The 23,288-nt window shown below is 42.2% G+C and overlaps 1 protein-coding gene and 2 long non-coding RNA genes across 7 annotated transcripts; 2 read left to right on the top strand and 1 right to left on the bottom strand.

Moving 5' to 3' along the window:
* Position 1: 1 nt before the first annotated feature.
* CYP17A1 (cytochrome P450 family 17 subfamily A member 1) lies at positions 2–14,093 on the top strand. 2 transcript variants are annotated; one of them, XM_083441562.1, is made up of 9 exons: positions 3–2,208; positions 2,400–2,511; positions 5,346–5,484; positions 7,276–7,505; positions 8,342–8,428; positions 10,026–10,241; positions 11,366–11,535; positions 12,009–12,112; positions 13,388–14,093. In XM_083441562.1, the coding sequence occupies exons 2-9, from the start codon at positions 2,416–2,418 to the stop codon at positions 13,663–13,665; spliced, it is 1,320 nt and encodes a 439-aa protein (XP_083297688.1). In that variant the 5' UTR covers positions 3–2,208; positions 2,400–2,415; the 3' UTR covers positions 13,666–14,093. The 2 variants fall into 2 exon arrangements, with proteins under 2 accessions (XP_083297687.1, XP_083297688.1); XM_083441561.1 differs by having other exon boundaries at positions 2–2,511.
* On the bottom strand, positions 5,346–23,104 carry LOC310678182. 4 transcript variants are annotated; one of them, XR_014511674.1, is made up of 6 exons: positions 22,239–23,104; positions 20,766–20,901; positions 8,821–8,896; positions 8,544–8,666; positions 6,868–6,907; positions 5,346–5,471 (listed from the first exon to the last, which is right to left on the bottom strand). It is a non-coding gene; the product is annotated as an uncharacterized lncRNA (long non-coding RNA). The 4 variants fall into 4 exon arrangements; XR_014511673.1 differs by having other exon boundaries at positions 8,544–8,896; XR_014511675.1 differs by lacking the exon at positions 20,766–20,901 and having other exon boundaries at positions 8,544–8,896.
* Positions 14,725–19,378, top strand: LOC310678189. The gene is made up of 2 exons (XR_014511683.1): positions 14,725–19,085; positions 19,174–19,378. It is a non-coding gene; the product is annotated as an uncharacterized lncRNA (long non-coding RNA).
* Positions 23,105–23,288: the final 184 nt, after the last annotated feature.

Here is a 23,288-nt window from a genome sequence, read left to right as displayed (position 1 = left end):
GTGCAAGAGCAGTGGCAGAACCAATCTGATGTACCTGCCACTATGCTCACACTGCACCAAGCTCCCTGCCGCTGCATCCTTCCCTCTCCTGGTAAGTGGGAGTGACACTCAGGGTTGGGAAGCCTGGTGAGCAACGCTGCCCCACCTCACCAACTGTTACTGGGATCACCTCTGCATCCTCAATTTCAATGCAAGCTTCCAATTGCTATTTTGGCCAACTTAAGAAGCCTAAATGGGAGAAATAGATATCTACAGTAAACAATACACATGAAAATGCTACATACAGTGGTACCTCGGGTTAAGTACTTAATTCGTTCCAGAGGTCCGTTCTTAACCTGAAACTGTTCTTAACCTGAAGCACCACTTCAGCTAATTGGGCCTCCTGCTGCTGCCGCGCCACCGCTGCACAATTTCTGTTCTCATCCTGAAGCAAAGTTCTTAACCTGAAGCACTATTTCTGGGTTAGCGGAGTCTGTAACCTGAAGCGTATGTAACCTGAAGCGTATGTAACCCAAGGTACCACTGTATTTATCTGCCTAAGCAAATTCAGCTGAGACTGTTCCAAGGCTGCAATGGAAATTAGGCAGAATGGATATGGGGAAATGACAGTACCAGCCTTAGCCATAGCAGTATCCAGCTGCATAACTTATCTGGGGTCTCAGAACATTCAGCTTTGATCTTGTCATTACTTGAGAAGGCAGCGTCCCTCAGCTGTCACCTTGAGAAGTATCAAGAAATAGTGACCCCCAAGGGATGGCAGTGTTCACAACTGTCAAAATGGACCCTGACACCTGGAGATGGGGATGTCATAGAAAGCTGGTCTCAAGGGGAATATATTTTGTGCCATCTTAAAGACTCACAAATTTATTATGGCATAAGCTTTCATGGACCAGTGTCCACTTCATTGGATGATCCAATGAAGTAAAGTGCCTGAAAGCTTATACTTATACCGTTATTTAAAATGTCTTTAAGGTGCCACAAGATATGAGTTGCCAAAACAATTCACTGAGCTCTCCTGTGACACAAGCTTGGAAGTGCAATTTCAGCAACTAACATTACAGTGGCATCTCAGGTTACAGACGCTTCAGGTTACAGATGCTTCAGGTTACAGACTCTGCTAACCCAGAAATAGTACCTCGGGTTAAGAACTTTGCTTCACGATGAGAACAGAAATCGAGCTGCGGCGGTACGGCAGCAGTGGGAGGCCCCATTAGCTAAAGTGGTGCTTCAGGTTAAGAACAGTTTCAGGTTAAGAACGGACCTCCAGAAAGAATTAAGTTCTTAACCCAAGGTACCACTGTATCTGCACGGTGGAACCTTCCCACCTTTTCTTCTTTCCATGACCCACCCCCTAAAATCCCCAGAAGCCACAAGCAGAAATGAGAGTGTATGGAAATTCTATCACACAGCTAAAACTCCTTGCACTAGTGAAACATTTGGATTCTGGCTTTAGTAATTGCCGTGTCTAGCCTGTCATAATGAAAGGGCCTTTTCAGTGGTGGCACACAGCCTTGGAATACTGTCCCACTCTGATACCTTCACCACACCAGGTAATTTTATTTTCCCAGTCTGTGTCCTTTTTTGAACTGGTCCTATTGAATTATTTTTATGCTGCATTTTTAGATCTGCTACCTTTTAATGCCCTTTATGTTGTTTTTAAAGTAAGCTGTGAGCATAAACGTATCAGCCAATAGAGGGATAATTAATAAATTCTGCTTTGCATTAAGAAACCTTAGACACCCCAGTTTAGAACTTCCGTAGAGAATTGAGTTTGACAGCTTAGATTTGTGTCTTTCATGAACAAATTGGGGGGGGATATGGCTACCCCATATTGGAATGTATTATGGGGATATTGAGGACTGCTTTTAGAATGGGAAAGCAGATTATACATTTTAATTAAACCAAATAACCCTTACTTATGCATTTCCCACTGCATATCTTTGATTGTATATTTGGCTCAGATCTGCTACAGAGTTTTGCACTTTGTTACTGCTTTTCTCTTTTTTTGGCAGGAGGCAAGGCTAGCCTTCGCGCTTCAGATTACTGCTATCTCCCATGGGTTGTCCAGCAAGGCCTGGCACACCCCCAAGGTAAAAGCATGTGACTACAAACCGTTATAAGAGCTGTAACTTGGCTGTTGCAGGGACATTGCTTCCCTTTGTCTTCTTTGATTGCTGACCAAGCAGCAAACCACCTGGGGCAATGACTGTTCTACTGGCTGCCTTACTCTTGGGGCTGGCTCTCCTATCCTTCTGGAGGATGGCAAAAGGGAAACTGGAGTCCAAGGCAAACTACCCCAGATGCCTGCCATCCCTGCCAGTCATCGGAAGCCTCTTTTATTTTATTGGACATACCCAGTACCATCTCTTTTTCCACAGATTGCAGCAGAAGTATGGCAGCCTCTACTCCTTGTACATGGGCTCCAGTTATGTAGTAGTGGTCCACGACTATACCCATGCCAAAGAGGTGCTGCTTAAGAAAGGGAAGATCTTTGGTGGCAGACCTCAAAAGGTAAGCAAGCTACAAGTGTCTTCCTTATTTCTAAGCCATGAAATCTGGTGGGTAGAGTGGAAGAGGTGATGAAACAACAGAGTACAGTCATACCTCGGGTTACAGACGCTTCAGGTTGCACTTTTTTGGGTTACGGACCGCCGAAACCCGGAAGTACTGGAATGGGTAACTTCTGGGTTTTGACCGTTGTGCATGCGCAAAAGCGCTAAATTGCACTTTGTGCATGCGCAGAATCGCAACCCGCGCATGTGCAGATGCACCGCTGCAGGTTGCGAACGCTGCGGGTTGTGAATGTGCATCCTGCACGGATCATGTTCGCAACCCGAGTGTCCACTGTATGTTCTTTTAAGTTCGTAACCAGAGGTACCACTGTATATTGTTAAGTTATGACCTGATGTCTGCAGCAGAAAACAGGGTGGTTTTAACATGAAAAGGGACATACAGGTGATGAGCATTGAATCCTCTAACCTCTCCTCTGTGTTCAGTCATCCCAGAAACATTATCTCCAGCCCAGAAGAGGGTACTAGGATTGAGCTAGGCTAGAAGAAATATACCTGAAATTTACATGAGTGATTGTGCATGGGAAATGAGGTGAGCAGTCATGGCTTGCTCTATCACATTGCATTTTGCCCTCAGCGAAAACTGTTATAATTCTATGAACATGCATTTGCTCTTCAGAGCATGATACAAGTGGGCTTCTGTGCTCCTTGAACGAAAGCATCACCCATTTTGTTCTTAAGGTAGAGTTACTACTTGGGTTGCTGAGTTAACTGCAGGTTATAAATTTCTGGAACTGGTTTATTGAATAAGATTATTGATACCTGTAGTACAGTATTCTCTACTCTGATTTGCAGCAGCACTCAAGGGCTTTGGCAGATTTCTTGCCAGTACCTAAGGTAAAGGTAAAGGTACCCCTGCCCGTATGGGCCAGTCTTGACAGACTCTAGGGTTGTGCGCCCATCTCACTTAAGAGGCCGAGGGCCAGCGCTGTCTGGAGACACTTCCGGGTCACGTGGCCAGCGTGACGAAGCTGCATCTGGCGAGCCAGCGCAGCACACGGAAACACCGTTTACCTTCCCGCCAGTAAGCGGTCCCTATTTATCTACTTGCACCCAAGGGTACTTTCGAACTGCTAGGTTGGCAGGCGCTGGGACCAAACGACGGGAGCGCACCCCGCCACGGGGATTCGAACCGCCGACCTTTCGGTCGGCAAGCCCTAGGCGCTGAGGCTTTTACCCACAGCGTCACCCGGGTCCCAGTACCTAAGATCCTTCTAATGCAGCTGTCAAGGACTGAAACTGGCACCTTCTGCATAAAAACTGGCACCTTCTGCATAAAAAGCATGTGTTTCACCACTGAGCTGTTTCCTTGCCACTCCTATGAACTTGTCTTTGTAACCCAATACAAAGAGAGAGAAAAACTATCTGGAGAGCAGCAGCATGGCCAGGAAGAGGCAAATTCTGATAGGCAGTTTCTGGTTGATTATAACCCTTTTCTGTCCTATACTTTTCTTAACTTTCAAGGAGAAGAAGTGAAGAAGCAAATGCTTTCATGCATCTTACTTTTAGATTGTACTTATTTTTCATTGAAACATTAGCCTTGGCATGTCTAAGTGCTTATGATCTATATGCATTATAGACATTACACAGTAAATATTCATTCAGTTTAAAATGCATAGATGTGGATCGTGAGCTATGTGGTTCCTTTAGTATGTTTGCTGAGTTCTAGGTAGTACTTCCACCTTTCTTTAATCAAATATAATTTGTGGCCTTAGAGAAAGTGGCATGTTCATATATTTTGTTTTCCTACCTTTCTGATGTCTGGGAATCATTTAGGTTCTTCTCCTAGGATGTTGACTTTGAAGAGGGATGTATATATATATATATATGCAAAATCCAACAGCAAAACTACTTGACTATGTCATAAAACAAGGCTGATTGTAAGATCTGCAGCGCTGGAATGGTTCCAGAGGTGCTTTAGGAATTATTGGTCTTGGCCTCTGAGTAATATGCAACATTTAATAACCTTTCAAAGAATTTCCCAATTTTATGACCCAGATAAATTGCTGCACCTTCTGTTTTGCTAAAAAAAATAAAATAATTTTAATAAATAAACGAATTGCTGCACTTCTTAAATTACACCCTCATACCTCTTCAGCGTGAATGCAGGTTCCCTAATATACAGATGAAAAGGCACTAATGTTACAGTATTATGTCTACAGTGGTACCTTGGTTTAAGAACAGCCCTGTTTACAAACTATTCAATATAAGAACTCCACAAAACTGGAAGTAGTGTCCCGGTTTGTGAACTCTACCTCGGTCTACGAACGGAAGCCAAATGGTGGAAGGGCACTGGTGGCGGGAGGCCTCATTAGGGAAAGTGCGCCTCGGTTTAAGAATGGTTTTGGTTTAAGAACGGACTTCTGGAATGGATTAAGTTCGTAAACCGAGGTACCACTGTATTCAGAAGTAAGTTCCATTACATTCACTAGAGCTTACTTACAGCCGAGTGTAGGACTGCAGCCGAAATCTGTTTTAATTCCAGGATGAAGGAACATCCTCTCTTCTGTAAAAAGAGAACAATTCTGGGGGGAAATAGGCTTATAACATACAAAACTGGTTTGCATATATTTGCCCATTTTAAGCCATAATAATTAGGGAATAACAAACATGTATCAGTGATATTGTGAATAACTTTTCGGTCTGAAGTGGCTTTAAAAAGTAAATTATAATCAAATGCAGAAGAATGAATCTGATGAAAATAGTTGTGTTTTTCCTCCTTCCAAGTAAAATAAAACTACAATGCTGTTAAGTTTTCTTCTTCATTGATTCAAGGTGACAACAGACTTGCTGACTCGAAACGGAAAAGACATTGCATTTGCCAATTACAGCCCGGTCTGGAAAGTTCAGCGCAAGCTGGCACATTCTGCACTCTCCATGTTTGGAAAGGGTTCTCTGGCCCTGGAGAAAATCAGTAAGTAAACAAAGGAAATGTTGGGATTGCTGTAAGAGAATTCCAAGAAGGGAGCTTGTGGGAATCCCACAGGAGCTGAGGAGTGAAGATCCTAGTGATGACTCTTGTGGCCAAAACATTAGGGTAATTTGCTCCTCTTTGGCTGAATAACACTTTAAGCATTTGTTTTCAGAGCAGTGTTCATTCTCCTCCAGCCAGAGTGCAAACATATACATCACCAGAATTTAGGCACACACCACAAACCTCAGGTTGAGTTTAGGGAGGAATCTGTTTTTCCAGGTTGCAGCCGAAACTGGATTTATGCCATCACTCCCTGATCAGCTGGTGCTTGCATCACTCTTGAAACCACCTCCTTACTTGCCTTCTCAGAACAGATATTGAAATAGAAAAATGATAGTTATGTGCAAAAATGTTTTTTAAAAAGAGTTTCAAACAATTTTTAAAGCAGATAAAGCAGTGTGAAAGTCCACCTGAAACATGGGGGGGGGGGCGCAGAGGGGTGGCAACCAAATTAAATTATGTGTGTCCATTCAGGAGTGAAGGTGCAGGGGGAAAAGAACTAGAGGAAGTGTGCACCCATTCCCAGTTCTAAGCGTATCTATGCTTGCTCTGAATGTTAAGTCTGTTTCCAACCATTGGTAGAGTTTGGGTGCAGTTGTGTTTGGCTGCCTAAACCTTTCAAAGGTAGAATTCCATCTTATAGCCACATGCTGGTTTATGCTGGAGCAACTGTGCTCTTTTGGGGAAGGAGCATTATCTTTCTAGAACTACACTTTGAATAATTTCAGGCATGTATTAGGCACCTGCAACTTTAGGAGTAGCAATCCGATTTCCTTACAAATATTTTCTTTGTACAGTATTATATATTCTTCTCATCACACAGACTACTGGGGTTCAGGTGAATCATGGATTTGTAGTGTAATGGTTTTTTAAAACAAAAAACAAAACACCCCCCCCACACCTGTATTATATAAAGTGAAAAGGTCTAACAGAATACAAATAATCTCAAAGAGCAACAAAAAATAAATATATAAAGCAGGATGTCCCAGTTGAATAACTATAGGAAACACATGATCACTGGGACAAAGAAAATTAGATATAATGTACTGGATCATATCCCTTCTAGGCATGCCCCTATGACCCCCTAATATATTGCAGCCAATCTTTGGGGTCAATTAAGAAGAAAACTCTTTGCAGGGAGGAGCAGCTATGATTCTGATTGTCTTCTATACGTATAGGAATTAATTTTCTCAGCCTGCATCAGATTGGAAGTATCATATGGGAGGAAAGGGGAGCAGGAAGGAGACTGTACAAAATTCTTAGTACAGGGCATCGTCTTGTTTTGTCCTTTACTGTCACTTAGTGGTGGTGGTCAGAACTTACTTGCAATGTGGCCAAAGAAATACTCTTTATCAGTCTCTTTCTGCTAAAAGAAAAAGTAAAACAAGAATAGACAAGATCTCAAATTATACTGCGCATGTCAGGAACAATAGAATAGCTACCCAGGCAGCAAGGATTCTTAATATGGGAAGTAGTATAGTCACTTCAGAAAGATAATGACCTCCTGACAAAGCCATTAGCAAGTTTGTGGAGGAAATGGCTTTGAACCCTTGTCTCCCAATGTGGAACCAGCATTCTTATCTGATGGATTACCCTGTCTATTTCAAAGTTGCCCCGTCTCCAAATCTGGGTTGCCAATGTCCCTCAGTTTCATCCTTTCATCTTTATTCATAACCACCTTCTTCTAGCTCCTAAAGGTTTTAACATCCCTTCATGCATCTCTTCTTTTAGTCTGTCAAGAAGCAGCTACTTTGTGTGAACTTCTGAGTGCTAAACAGAATTTGCCCCTGGACATGGCACCTGAACTGGCACGTGCTGTTACTAATGTGGTGTGCACCATCTGCTTTAACTCATCCTACCAGCGTGGAGACCCTGAGTTTGAGTCCATGCTCCAATATAGCCAAGGCATTGTGGATACTGTAGCCAAGGAGAGCATGTTGGATATCTTCCCTTGGCTTCAGGTGAGAGCTGGTGGGAAGGGCTAGCAACTAAATAACACATTTTCACCTGATTTGCCATTCTTCATTAAGAGAGGTTGAGGAGAGAGGGTTAGGTACTCTTTTAGGATAGATAGATAGATAGATAGATAGATAGATAGATAGATAGACAGACAGACAGACAGACAGTTATTTGAGTGGGCAATAGCATATAGATCAGCTAACTTAGAATTATATGTGAGGGAGGGGGAAAATCATTTTGTGTTCATTGAACAGAATGTGTTCTTTGACTGGGCAAAATCCATAGTTACTTGTTTCAATAGGATATATTTGATGCAGATATTCTGTACTTCCATGTGCATGCACATCATGTCAATCTTTGCAGCGTATAGAAAGTCAGAATAGAGACCCATGAGGTTTTACTGGAAGAGAAATCATACTAAGTTATACAGTGGTACCTCGGGTTAAGTACTTAGTTCGTTCTGGAGGTCTGTTCTTAACCTGAAACTGTTCTTAACCTGAAGCACCACTTTAGCTAACGGGGCCTCCTGCTGTCGCTGCGCCACCACTGCACAATTTCTGTTCTTATCCTGAAGCAAAGTTCTTAACCCGAGGTAATATTTTTGGGTTAGCAGAGTCTGTAACCTGAAGCATATGTAACCCAAGGTACCACTTTACAGGGATTTTGAGGCATGTGCAGGATGCCAGAAGCATCTAGTCAGATCACAGTCTACATTACATGGAACAGATCTGTCTGCTACATAACCCTTAGTGGCAGGGATTAACACAGGAGTTCTGGAGAAGGGATTATTTTCTGCAGACAGGAAAAGAATTGTCATTATGGTTGTTTCTTTCTCCAGTTCTTTCCCAATAAAGACTTGGTACTGCTGAGGAAGTGTGTGGAAGCAAGAGATCAGCTCCTACAGCAGAAGTTAGCAAAACATGAAGTAAGTAGAATACACTTGATATTATTGTTATTAATTACCTGTTCTTCACCCTAAGGTCCCAGGGTGGGTTACAACAATTAAAACACAATATTAAAAATACTTAAAAATAACTTACACACACAGAAGTAAGGTGGGTCCTAAAAATATGCACCTCAAGTCTCAAAAGCCAGGGTAAAGAGATGCATAGAGTAGCAAACCCAGCAAAAGAGAGAAAGCTGTTTCATGGAGATGGAAGGATCTGTGGATAAAAGCAATGAGCATCATAGCAAAGATGAAAATGGTACTCCAATATGAATCACAATTAGAACACAATTTTGGATGATGAGAGAAAAGGGAAGGAGAGAAAGATGTGTGCATAAAGAAGGATCCTGCTTCAAGACTCTACGTCTTACCTTCTCCCACCTTTTTAACAATAGGTACACAAGTGGGAAGAAGCCTCAGTTCTGGAGCTCTCAGTCACCAGGTGTCCTAAACCAGGAAGATGGGGGGATGTTGGCACAGTAAGAAATGTTAAATTGGACAGAGCACATAGAACAGAAAGATCCTACATGCTTTGCTGTCCTTTGAAGCCCAGTAATTTAAGAAGAAATACAATATTTTATATATCATTTGTGAACCGCAATCATTCCCAGAATGGTTCACAACAAAAATAATCAGATTCATGGGCAAACCATATTACCCTCACTATAACAGATCTGGAATATCAGGTGCTGTTAGTGGCATCAACAATGGGATTGTGTGGCCGGGCATTACTGTGTTCTTCCTGTCAAGACAGTGGTTATACTTTTGGGGTTAGCTGCGGGAAAGCCAGTTTCAAATCCTTGCTCAGCTTTGATTAATGTTCAGGGTAGCCTTGGGCACTAATCTACCTCACAAGTTTATTCTTCTTGTGAAACTAAAAAATGCTACTCTCAGCTTCTCACCTCCATAAAAGTCAAAGTCACTTTTCACAGTGACTAAGATTCATTCATTCATTTAATGTATGGGCAGAGATCAGGGCTGGCCCAAGAGACACCCAAGTATAGGGCGGTATATAAATAATAAAAATAAGAATAATAAGAATGATCAGGCTGCAATACCAGAGAGTAAGTGCTATTGAGCTCAGTGGGACATACTTCTCAATAGACAGAGTAAGTGTAAGGCTCAATTTACAATAAACAAATAAAACACCCCTCGTGTTCCCTAAAAAATTGCTGGCTGCTGAACCATAACAGTGTTAATTACTTCCAAGCAAATAAGCTTTGCAGGACAGGACTGCAGCCATTAGATATATAAAAAAACCTAATCTATACTGACTCGCCCATTTCATGATACTTTTGCCCATGTTCCAAAATGTTATATTGATCTCAACAGAATTTATTTCAAATTAGTGGGCGTATTAGTCACAGCTTCAGAATTTTAAAGCAAGATTTGTATTTTATATTTTATTTCCCTCTTACGTGTTTTGGGGGAGGTCTGACAGTGGCAGTGGCTGGCAGCTGGCATTTTTAAAGACTTATGACAGCAGTTGTTTGGGGGTTGGGGGTAGGTAGATGATGGCCTAGACCTTAAATTGTCGCTCGATCTTAGCCCACAGTTGCTTTCATCTTCTACCCAGGAAATGTTCAGCGATGACGATTCTGCCAATTGTTTATTAAACGTACTCCTGAGAGCGAAACTCAACATGGAAAACAACAACAGTCATCTGTTGCCTGGGCAGGAGCTGACGGACGACCACCTCCTCATGACAGTGGCTGACATCTTTGGAGCTGGTGTGGAGACGACCACAACTGTGTTGAAGTGGATTGTGCTCTATCTCCTGCACTACCCAGAGGTACAGCTCCTCTAGTCCTGCCCAAATTCCTGGGGATTCTTGACAGTGTGTTATGCGAACAAGACAGAGAAGAGTAGCATAAAGTGCAATCCTATGCAGGTTCAAGCCCCATGTCGATTCCTGCATTGCAGGGAATTGGGCTAAATGACCGTCGTGGTACCTTCCAACCCTACAATTCTATGATTCTATGAAACAGTCAATATCAGCTAATGCAAACAAGTCAGGATGAATGCTCAATAAATAGGTCATATGGAAATAGGGATGGGGGAGAATTTTGATGCCGTTCTCATTTAAAGGTGAACCTATCTGATTCACACTTTCGGAAACAATATGTGAACCAAAAGAAAGCCACCCTTCAAAATTATTGCAATGCTGAATTATGCAATGCAGTTCTCCTGCCAAGTAATGGGTACCAAAAGTGCATATACTAGGGTAAAGTATACATATAAATGCATGCATTAGTTAAAATAACACAGAAAAGTGCATTATATTTGGGGGGAGGAATTGCTTTGCAAAAAATGTATATTTGAGCAAAATTGTATACAAAAATGTACACATTGGGATGAATTTGTGCTAAAATGCTGATGAATTTTCACGAGGACTTTAAAAAAATTAACAAAAGGATGTGAAACTGAATTTAAAATGAGAAACTGAGAGAAATTGAAATTGAAAGATTTGCTCATTCCTATCTGGAAGTGACCTTTCTTCATGGGACTGCACCATTTTTAGAGGCATGGAGAGGGGCAATCACCCAATCCACACACTGATGCACTGCATACAGTAATTAAAAATGGCTCCCTTATGTTCCAGCCCTCCCCAAACAAGCAATACCATAGCTTCACGCACCCCTCTGTTAGCACAGGAGGTCGTGGCCAATGGGAAGTGAAAAGCTGTTATCCACTAGCGGTGTAGTTTCAAACACCTACTGCATGAGCAAAGGAATTAATACAAGAAGCCCTATTTCAAAAGTACATGAAGAGGCAGTAGCTTTTCTTTCCACTGTTGAGTCGCCCAACTGTAAGAAAAATGGTGAGGCCGACAGTTAAAGAAATTAGGGGGAAAGAGAGACTTCCTAACCTGCTGCTCTCATTGGCTGATTTGTCTAACTCTTCCACACTTCCCAGGTGCAGCAAAAGATCCAAGAGGAACTGGATCAGAAACTTGGCTTTAACAGATATCCTCAGCTTGATGACCGGCAGCACTTGCCTTATTTGGACGCTACCATTAGTGAAACTCTGCGCATCCGGCCTGTAGCTCCACTCCTTATCCCACACGAGGCACTGGCAGATACAAGGTAAAGTCCATTTCCAAAAGTGAGATCTGCTGCAAAGCTGAGGTGCGGAAGGAGACATAAGTGCATCAGTAAGAGGAAGCGGGTAGCGCTGTGGTCTAAACCACTGAGCCTAGGGCTTGCTGATCGGAAGGTCGGCGGTTCAAATCCCCGCGACGGGGTGAGCTCCCATTGCTCAGTCCCCACTCCTGCCCACCTAGCAGTTCGAAAGCACGTCAAGGTGCAAGTAGATAAATAGGTACCGCTCCAGCAGGAAGGTAAATGGGTGTTTCTGTGTGCTGCTCTGGTTTCACCAGAAGCTGCTTAGTCGTGCTGGCCACATGACCCAGAAAAACTGTCTGCGGACAAATGTCGGCTCCCTCGGCCAGTAATGCGAGATGAGTGCCACAACCCCAGTCGTTCGCGACTGGACTTAACTGTCAGGAGTCCTTTACCTTTTTAAGAGGAAGCCACTGATGGCCTTTGTCTTTCTGCAGCATTGGGAAATATGACATTCCTAAGGGAGCTCACGTTGTGATTAACCTGTGGTCCATTCACCATGATGAGAAAGAGTGGGACAAGCCAGGGGAATTTAATCCAGGTGAGTCTGCCACACTTGCCTCCTGGCATGTGTGTGTGTGTGTGTGTGTGTGTGTGTGCTGCTTAAATTCCCTTTTTGTCTGGGCAGGGTGGATTTTCAACACACTTTTTCTATTCTTTTTCCAACCCAGTACCTGAAACTGACTTGGTCACATCTCTGGCGGGCTAGGGACAAAGATGAAAGCTGTTTCCTAGTTCTGCTGGATCTTTCAGTGGCCTTTGATACCATCAACCATGACATCCTTCTGGAGCTGGGGGCACTGTCATACAGTGGTTCCGCTCCTTCCTCCTGGGCTGTGCCCAGAAAGTGGTGTTGGGGGATGAGTGTTCAAACCTCTGGGGTCTCACTTGTGGGGTACTTCAGGACTCTATTCTCTCCCCCATGCTTTTTAACATCTATATGAAGCCGCTGGAGAGATCATCAGGGGGTTTGGGCTGGGTGTTCATCAGTATGCAGATGACACCCAGCTCTCTTTTAAATCAGAACCAGTGAAGGTGGTGAATGTCCTGTGTGAGTGTCTGGAGGCAGTTGGAGGATAGATGCCAGCTAACAGATTGAGGTTGAACCCTGACAAGACAGAAGTACTATTTCAGGGGGGACAGGGGGCTGGTAGGTGTGGGGGACTCCCTGGTCCTGTGTTATAGAATTACTGTCCATGAGCACATTTGGGAAGGGTCTGTAGCAGATGTGAAGAGCCTTCGGCCCTCCAAATATTTATTTCAACACTGTGTATACTGCTTGATCACAGCAATACTGGAGGAGCATTATAATAAGACTAAAAATGAGTTAAAACAATAAAATCAGAATTCATTCAGAAAGCCTGCTGGAATAATTAAAAAAGTCTTCGGTAGGTGCCAAAAGTGCAACAGGAAGACAGGAGTGCCACAAAACTGGGCCCACAGTACTGATTGTACCAGCCATGCATCTGAGCCATGAGGAACCACTAATAGTGACTCCCCCAAAAGACCTTAGTGCCTGAGCAGGGATATAAGGGATCAGGTACGTGGTGTCCTGGACCCAACTTGTTAAGCGGCTCATTAAAGAATACAAGAACCATGAACATGGTAGCATAGGAACTACAACTCCCATCAGCCTCAGCAAGCATGGCCAAGGACCAGGGATGATGGGAGTAATAACTCAGCAACATCTGGAGGGTCAAAGTTTCCCTTCATCTGGTCTATAGAGATATTCCAGCCAAGTTCTTGTATGGTATCAGTTTATGTTTTATGTATGTTTTCTGGGGATATGTTTATGTGTGTTCTTCCTCCCACACAGGACGTTTCCTGGATAAGGATGGGAAGAGAATCGCCTCTCCCTCGCCCAGTTATCTTCCCTTTGGAGCTGGTATCCGGGTTTGCTTGGGAGAAGTCCTGGCCAAGATGGAGCTGTTCCTCTTTATAGCGTGGACCTTGCAGAGATTCACACTCAGCGTCCCTCAAGGCCACACACTGCCCGAACCAGAGGGGAAATTTGGAGTTGTGCTTCAAGTACCAAATTTCAAAGTGAAGGCCACACTGCGGGAAGCTTGGAAGGCCAAAGTAAGAGAGGAGTGACGTTATTTGGCTCTCAGACAGCCTCCCTAAATGGAAAGAGACCAAAAATTACGTCAGCTGGTTCAGTAAAAGGTTTGCTGGATAAGTGTGTCAAGAAGGGGAAGCAAACTGCTTGGTCAAGGACACGAGCCACTATCTACATAGTAGAATATATTAGGCATATTGGACAAAGGCAGAAAAGACACCACAGTTCATAAGAAACTTTTTTGACATCGAAAGTTGCATCTTCTTCCATCTCTCCCTCAGACTCCAATGGAATAACTGAGAATGCAGTGTTTTGCATGGCAGAACAGTGACAACCCTGAAGTGTCTCTAAACAAAGAGGTCACCCCATTTGTCTCCCATTGCTGGACTCCTGTCATTAACCTATACTGTTAATTTTATTTCAGTGATCTTAACCTGTGGAACACAGCTCACCCATTTAGATATGAACTTTGTCCCTTCTATGTCCTCCCATTCTTATTTTTTGGTGCCTCCATTGATGTTAGCACAGGATCCTCAAATGCTTGTGCTGAAAGATCTGGTCATGATTAGTTAGGAAATCAACGGACACCAGCCAAAGCACTAGCACAACAAATTAGGGAAAGCCCTGGTTTGAGAAGAGCATGCATAAAACAAGGACAGAGCGCTGCAAAACCATTGTCATGGGTCTTATGTAACTTAACTATGAGCACCAGAGGCAGATGGGAATACTGTGATGTCTCTGTTGCTTGCCAGTACCTATGGACAGCAGCAAAAAATCCACAACCTAGAATGCAACCCATTTTATGTCCTAGTACTTTCTGTAGAGAGGGGAGAACATTAGCTGTCCAATGATGGGATTAAAATAGCTTTGGGAAGTGTGTCAGAAAAAAAGCGAAGCTGGTTGGTTCTTATCTGGGGGGAGCGCAGGCAGAAGCTGTGGATATAACATCAAATTATAAGGGGGTTACTTCAAGGAAGAAAAATAGCTCCCATTTAAAGCCAGGGTATAGTTAGGGAGGTCTAATCAGCTGGCTTTACAGTGGGTGAGAAGAGCAATGGCCTCATACCTCAGCTGGAGTCTGTTCACAGCATGTCTAGCAACTGTGCATTTTCTAGCAATACTCAGTCTTTAATTCAACACAGGCAGGCAGCTTCAAAATACAATTCTAAGTCAGGGAGTGTAAAACCTCCTCTGTCTTTTATGTCGATAAGGATCGTTTGTTTTATCCTAGGTTTCTTCCCCCTCCAGATAAACTTAGACAGATCTTTTCACCAATTTTTCAGACATCATGTATTGTTAAGTATTGGGATCATTTGCAATAGGAATAGCATTAGAAGAAATTAGGGGAAATTACCAGCTGGAAAATAAGAGAAAAAAGCGAAGTACTTAGGAGTGTGGCTATAGGTAAATAATCATAACATCTATAAAGATAATTATGTGAGGACTTGGAAAGAAATTAAAAAAGACTTAGATATATGAAGCGGAATGCAATCATTATTAATGGGGAGAATCTCGGCAATAAAAATGAATATTCTCCCCAAAAATACCAAAAGGGTTTTATTTTTATTACTTATTTTGGAATATATAAATCTGATTTGGGGACTGTTTATTCAGCCAAAGGTTGACAGGGTGTGAACCCCATTAAGCTTCTGATTAAACATGGTTAGTTTGCATACCATTTGCAGCAGGGACTCTAAATTGAGGGGGGTGATAATGATTCAATAAATATGATTCAAGAAAGTTTTCCTAGATTTATTAACACAAACCAATTTTGCTTTTTAAAAATGCTAAGCTTTCTCGCTAAAAGCAACAATCCTACACTATTTACCTGGGAACAAACCACACTGGAAATTTCTTCCAATAGGATGGCAGTGTAACTTAGCTAATAAATGATTAAAATATACCAACTAGTAAATTAGGAAGCTTCAGCTATTTCAGAAGGGAATATTTACTATACTCCTATGCTCAGATTGCTTCGAAGCAAAGATCACCATATTCAACGTGACATACTCCATGTTGATGTTGTCTAATTCTACAAAATTACTGAAAGGTTTATAGAACTACAATCACAATTGCTTTCTTGGTTGGTTGATTCCTCTATTAGTATATTTGCCACTAGACTTACAGACCCCGTTCTCCATATTCCTTGTATGCATGGATGAACTTGTGTGCATATTTTACCATATTTGCTTCACATTTACCATGGTTTTATGGTATGTATTATGGATTCTGGCTGAATTAAAACATATCCCTCAGCAACTGATGTCACATTTCATTGAAGCAGAGAGCATGTACATTTGTCCTGGTCATAAAAGCAAAAGATAAACAATGCAAGTGTGCAGAGAAGCTAGAGACTGTTTTATATTATTTGAACTCACAGTATACAAAATAGCACCAATAACAGAAGTCATACTGAATAGGAACCAGCCTACCATCTCTTCAGTCCCCAAAGGCCAGATGAAGGCTTTAACTGATGTTGAAAAGACGCCAACCAGGAGAACAAATTTCTCTCTGATGGGCAGGAGTTCCAAAACTGATCAAATTTGGCTACACAGTTAACATTACTGGAGGCAGACAAAACCCTCACACTGCCTTCAATGTGAAGAGGCAGGAGAGAAAGGAACACAACCCTTACCCAGTCAACTTCCTATTTTGCCATCCTGGTTTAGTTGCCTATCAGCATTCCCTTCTCCCAGGCCAGCTATACATGTATGCAGTTGCAGGACTGGTTGAAGCAGAATGTAAATGAAGACCCACAACTGCATGCACATCCCACTGAAAGCAGAACAGGGGAGGTGGACAATACCCACATTCAGATGAGCATCCAAACAAAGGTGTTGTTCATCTTTCAACAGGAAGCACATTTCAACAGAATGAGCATCCATAGTCTACCGCAATTAGTCAACTTGGTCAGGGTGAATGAACACCAGTCTGGCTGTTACAGCAACTCTTCTGCATGTTAGCTGCAGAAGAGATAACAGTTTGCATATACTGTGAAGCTCGCTAGATGGCACCAGCTCACACATATTTACAACAGTTCCCGGGGATTATGATACAAGTCACTCTAGCTGCAGTTGCAGTATTAAAAGATTCCAAAAACGAGAAATTCCAAAATACCATGTGTCACAAAATAATGTGCAAGCTTTTGAGTTCTTAAGAACTCTAAATCAGGCTAGATGGTAAACAGCAGTGAGGAGAGGAAAAAGTAGCTTATGGGTGATGCTGAAGACATGTTTTCTCTATCTGGTCAAAGTCTTAAAATAGAAAGGGGAGAGGAGGTAGCAGACATTCAAATGGGTTTTTTTTTTTTGGCCTGTTGTGCAGGTGTCAGTTTGCACCAAAGCCTGCTGGGAAACAGAAGGGTAATGATGGCAGAACCCTCATCTCTGAAAACAAGTAGACTGTGACTGGCCCAAGGTCACCTCATGAGCTTCATGGTCGAATGGGGGGTATGAACCCTGGTCTCCCAGGTCTTAGTCCAACACTAACCACTACATCACACTGCCTCCTTATTTGCTGTAAAAGAGAAATAAGAGAAACTAGTCCTTATGTTACAAAAGCTGGAAATTACTTGTGCAAGGCAGTAAGTCAATAGAATATAATTGTAGAATTGGAAGGGACCACGAGGACCATCTAGTCCAACCCCCTGCAATGCAGGAATCTTTCACCCAGTGTGGGGCTCAAACCCACGACCCTGAGATTAAGCTTCTCATGTTTCACTGACTGAGCTATCCAGTCAATTTGTGTAGCTTTACCTTGCAGTTTGAGAAATGTTCCTTCAGAGAATCTTCAAATGGTGTGAAAGATGAAAATTTGTACCATGCAGCAGGTTCTCAGAAACTGGTACAGTATTTTTTTTGTTAGGCATTTGACAGAAAATAAACACAGAACCTTGCCAAACCAACATACAGACTATCTGCACCTGCCAGAATCACTGTCAAGAATTCTAGGAACATCAAAAGCTCCAATCCTAACTCTGTTTACCAGAAGGAAGTTCCATTATAGGATTAGGGATGTGCTATAATTCAGTAGGATCTTTATTATCCTTTATCCTGGACCAGAACAGATCAGGGCTGCTTGGGAAACAAGGCTTGCCTGAGGAGATCAAGGCTACAATGTGTTGAGGACAAAAAAAAAGTTGTTCTGGGCTTATTTCAGTACCTTCAGCCAGTTAAGATGATCTGCTACACAGCATCGGGAGGCTGAGCTCACACCCATTTTTATATCCCCCTTTTTGCTGCTTAAAATCAATAGTCATTCAAAACATTCATTTGTAAGAATGCTGGCATTGTGTTACTTTTTAAAGTGAGCACTCCTATAATTATGAGATGGAAGCCATTATAGCTATCTAAGGCAGGATGAGAAACCTGTGAACCTCCAGGTGTTAATGGACTCCCCATCAAACCCAACCAGCTTGGCCAATGGTTATGGATGATGGGATCTGCAATCAAACAACATTTGGAGGGCCACATGTTTCCTATTTCAGGTCTAACATACTTATTTTAGAAGATCATCCCAGACTTGATGTGAAGGATAACTGAGCATATTCATTGTGTTCAGATAGCTTGGGCCATTAGTAAAAAAAACCTTTCTGGTTTCTAGTGTGGATTTATTTTTCCAACAACTAGTGTGTTCTTCTTGACTAAAGATGCATTTTAATAATAAACTGCCCTCTTCTTGGAAAGTATCTTCAATATAGAAAATCACAATTTCCCTTGAAATGCCTAAGTCAGGATGGTAAGCTTCTTGCATTTTAACACATTTTCTACTTCAACATTGTGCATTATTGGCTTGCTAGGTTCCTCCCGCTAACAAAGTTCTTAAATTTCCAAATAGTATTTGCAGATACCTGGGGTTAAAAAAAAACTCTTACGAAGCAAAGAGTTTAAATGTGTGATGTGGATGCAGCCTTGTAGTGCTATATAGAAGGAGTCCACCAGACTGAGGACCTGTTAATGCGATGGCTAACTTCTCTGGTTCAAATTGCTAGTCTATCAAGGTGCACCATGCATGGTATATAAATGAGCACCATGCTCATGGTGGATTGACTTAAAAACAACAACCCCAAGCTCTAAATTTTCTTTTCTTTTTTAAGTGTACATAGTAAGGAAAATAGTTAAGCAAGAGAGAGCGCTTAAGAAAAGCTCAACACAGTGAAATAAGGAGTAGAAAGAGAATAAATTCTCTACAATTGCCACAAGATGGAGATCGCTCTAAGCATTGGCTGTTGCAAAATAAAAATCAATCTCAAACCATGCAATCTTTGTGAGGGAAGTTCCTGGTTCAGGTCTCTCTCTCTCTCTCTCTCTCTCTCTCTCTGTGTGTGTGTGTGTGTGTGTGTGTGTGTGTCTTGGAAGGACTGCAAGGAAGAGCTCAGAGTGTACCACAGTTAATAGCTATTTGCCTTGGTAAGGTGTGAGATCTATTGATCAAGGTCTCCTAACAGCACAGTCTAGTGTACGAGGTTTTTGGGCCTACAAAGAAAAGAAACCCACCATTCTGAAAAGGTGTCCTTGTTAGTCCTTATACTTCTTTTCAGTGAGCAAGTTTTTAGTGAGCACCAGTCATGAGTTTCATAACCGGGATCATGTCCAATAACACTGGAAGTGGATGAGTGGGTGTCTTTTATGTAAGGAACAAAACTGCCATCGAGTTTTCCCAAACAGATTCATGCCACTCTCGCCATTCTATAAAATCACCAAGGCACTCACACATACACCCACAGGGGCCTTCTTCCCTCCCCTTCTCCCACTGAAATTAGACTGGAAAGAAGCATGCTGTTGTAGCAAAAATAAGGTTACACTTAGACACACACACACACACAGAGAGAGAGAGAGAGAGAGAGAGAGAGGGAGAATGTGTGTGTGTGTGTGTGTGTGTGTGTGTGTGACATAGACAGACAGAGAGACAGAGAGATATGCACACGTTAATTATGCCAGTTTGCAAATGCCCTTACAGGCTCAAACAAACCAGATTTTGGCAAATTCTTTCACTCTTTCCCAGCCTGCTCTTCTCTTGATATAGTCACCAGTTTCTGGCATAGAATATTTTTGACATAAAGCAACATGGTCAGTGGCTCTTGCTGATTAAGCTAAGAGGAAAATGCTCAGTAGCCTCAATATGATCTTCCAGGTGGCCAAACTCAGTTTGCTTTTAAGCTTTTGTTTGTGTTAACAAAATGTCACCCACTGACGCCTGCATGCTTTTGCTCGACCTAAATTCTGCCTTCTTCCTTCGCTATCCAGATAGACATGAAATAAAGTATCCTTCCAGATTTAATATCAAGACCTGGGATGCCACTTTGGCCTATGATTTAATGACCTTGGATTTCCCATTCGCTGGTAAACACTCCCTCTGAAATCACTTCTATCAGTATTTATATCTCCACCAGCTGCCTTACAGCTTAAATTCCCATATTTTAGCTTGAGGGCTCTGTCCCATAGCCCCAGCTTGCTGAAGCTCATATTTAGCTGCCTGCAATAGGTGCAGGCACATATATATAGATTAAAACTTCACCAGGGCACAATAGGAGAAATAAAACCGGATGACAGTATCAAGTCTCTCCACTTTCCATACTAGGTTACAGAAGATTTATTTTTTTTAATTACTTGGCTGGGTGGAAAAGGTAGAATGCATTGCTTCAAAAATAATTATAACATGTAGAGACTGGATATGATAAAATAAGAGATTTATCATGATTAGACAGCCCTGCAGTATCCTGGAACCACTTGGGGAAACCAGTAGTAGTAAGCTATTTGTTTGCAGGTCCATAGGTGCTAAAGTATTCTTATCCCTTAGAGAAAACGTATCCTTACACTTTCCTTTGTCAATAATAATACATAGGATGGAGTGAAAGGAGATATGCCCTGCCTTTCTGCCCCTGGTTGTACTGCCACTTTGTATATTCCTGTTGCCATTGTCCAGGCTTCACCCTAAACAGATTATTATTATTTTTTAAATTTGTATACTGCCCTTCATCCGAAGATCACAGGGCATTTTGCAACATAAAAACACAAAATGAGAACATAAAATACAAGAACAAAAATGAAACAATAATTTCCCTCCCACAAACTTATTTAAAAGGCAGCAGAATGTTCAATCAGCCAAATGCCCAGTTATAGAGAAACATGTTCACCTTGTGCAGAAATATATGCTGTACCATTTACACTGTCACTGATGTCAAACACGATTAAGCAATCCAGCTTTCTCTGTGTTATCTTGGGATGACACTTAGCGGGAAAAGTGGAAAATCCCTGAACACACAAAGCAACCTGGGGAAAAAATACTATTGCAGTATTTTAGCATATAGGAGCTCTTACAAAGAATATGGTGGGTATTATCCAATGTTGTGCTACTGAGAACTATTTTCAATATCAAAATACTCCCCCTCCCCACACACTTTCCAGGGAAGACTTTCTATATCAGTATATATTTAGAAATATTACAAAAGCATAGAAATTTGTCATCTCCACAGATCCATCAAAATTCTATAGCCCAGTTTGAAAGTGGTCATTGCTATTGAGACAGGTGCAAAGATACACTGAACAGATGCTGGATAATCTTCCCCGGAAGGTCTCATCCTGAAATAATTAGAGATCACTTCGCTTTACAACAGGTGGTTCTGACAACATTAGCCAATGCCAACACATTCCTTCTGTGAATCTTCTCAAACTCTTGGTCTCCACAGCCACTTGCTGCATGGGGCAATGCAATTTGTTTGTATGATCTTAATTGGCTTCTTGTATTTTTAAGTGTCCTCTTATTGCTTATATTAAGAGACAGAGTCCGTTTACTCCCTTCATATGCTTTTCCTTATGTCATACTCTCCAGTCTGCACATTTTGACATTGGTTGACTTTCACAGTCTCAATACCTTTCACTAGAACTATGTTAATGGATTCCTTGTGCCTCATGCCAAAGGGTGAACAATTAAGACCAGAAATTTCCAGAAGTGGAGTTACTGATTCTTACTGCTAAGGGCTTTACAGACATCTTATTAAGCACAATTCTTCATGACAGTATGAGAGCAAAATGTCATGGACAGCCCTGGGGTTACTGTATTTAAAATCAACACCATTCCTTTTAGCACTCAGCTTCAGGGGAGTGCCCTGAATATGTGCCAGAAGTGAGAATTCAACATCTGAAATGGTTTCCAGAAGCAGTGTCACACCTACAGAGGACCTGATAGGGAACGAGAAAGAGAAAGCGTAGGCTGACTCTAATAGATGATAAACTCACGACAGCCCAGAACCATGGCTAGGTGGTATCATTACAAGATACAGTGGTACCTCAGGTTACATTTGCTTCAGGTTACATACGCTTCAAGTTACAGACTCCGCTAACCCAGAAATAGTGCTTCAGGTTAAGAACTTTGCTTCAGGATGAGAACAGAAATTGTGCTCCAGTGGTACGGCGGCAGCACCCATTAGCTAAAGTGGTGCTTCAGGTTAAGAACAGTTTCAGGTTAAGAACAGACCTCCGGAACGAATTACTTAACCCGAGGCACTACTGTATGATGTATTTACATCACAAGCAAGTACTTAATATTTGCAGGAATGTGTGCTTCCCCTTCAGCAATAATTGAACTTGCTAACACTGAGAGAACCTACCCAAGTCAATGAGCAATGTCTGTCGATTTCACTGGAATCTGTTTATTACTGTTCCTTCAGATGGGAATAAACTTCTCCCGTTGCTTCCCATGCTGAGTCCTCGTGTGCTTCTGGCTCCCTGGGTAATTATACCAAGTTACACAATAACCCTAGAGACATATGAAGCAATGGTAAGCAGGAGATTGTTACTTTCTTGCTGCAGACACAGAACAAAAGCAATAAAGCATGGCGAATTAATACCAAAATACCTGTGGGCCCTCCAACCTGGGCATGTTGCCAGATGAACTGGGAAAGCATGCACCCTCAGAGCACAGCTGCTCTTCAATCACAAACAAATCCAGAAAGAAATACTCTCCCTCTCATATTCCAAATGTCTTGCTGACAGTCTGGCTCTGAGGAAGCTGCTACAGCATACTTACCTCTCTGAGTATGTGCAGAAAATACATATTCATAGAATCATACAATTGTAGAGTTGGAAGGGACCAGAGGGTTATCTAATCCAACCCCCGTAATCTTGGATTTCTTAATTTCCTATGGATCTATAAAACTGTAGATTGGCACAGATGTTAATTATTCCAAGTCAATATTGCCCCCTACAGAGGAACAGCTTGTGCATTATATTGGGGAAACTTGTTTGCACAAATGCGTACAAGAAATTTGCACTAAAATGCTGGTGAATTTTCATTGGGATTTTTAAATTTATTTTAAAAAATCACAAATTGCTGCAAGATGTAGAGAGCTGAATTTAAGATTGGAAAAAAGGAGAAACAGAGAGATCCTCCCATCCAAAATAAACAATCATAAGTTACCGAACACCACCAGCTAGGGAGCAACAATGGAAGGCACTGGCATTAAAAGGCCAGCTTGATGGCTGCCTAGAGCAGGGACCGGCAACCTAAGGCCCATGGGCTACAAGTGGCCCATGGGAGTTGTTTAACCGGCCCTGAAGTGAGCTGCCCATTCGGCAAGTCCCCGTGTGCTGCGCTAAACCGGCATAGTGCAGCATGGGGACTTGCTTCCGCAGCGCTGGAAATCACGCCTGCGCTCGCG

This window comes from Podarcis tiliguerta (assembly GCF_965153285.1).
Source record: "Podarcis tiliguerta genome assembly, chromosome: 5".
Taxonomy (NCBI): domain Eukaryota; kingdom Metazoa; phylum Chordata; class Lepidosauria; order Squamata; family Lacertidae; genus Podarcis; species Podarcis tiliguerta.
Note: the sequence above shows the minus strand (reverse complement) of the source record. Positions and strands in the feature narration are given on the sequence as shown.

Excerpts from the sequence above, each read along its gene's own strand:
- CYP17A1 (XM_083441561.1), top strand. The coding sequence starts at position 2,203 with ATGACTGTTCTACTGGCTGCCTTACTCTTGGGGCTGGCTCTCCTATCC. Across the intron at positions 10,242-11,365 it reads ATCTCCTGCACTACCCAGAG|GTGCAGCAAAAGATCCAAGA; the intron begins GTACAGCTCCTC and ends CACACTTCCCAG. Across the intron at positions 12,113-13,387 it reads GCCAGGGGAATTTAATCCAG|GACGTTTCCTGGATAAGGAT; the intron begins GTGAGTCTGCCA and ends CCTCCCACACAG.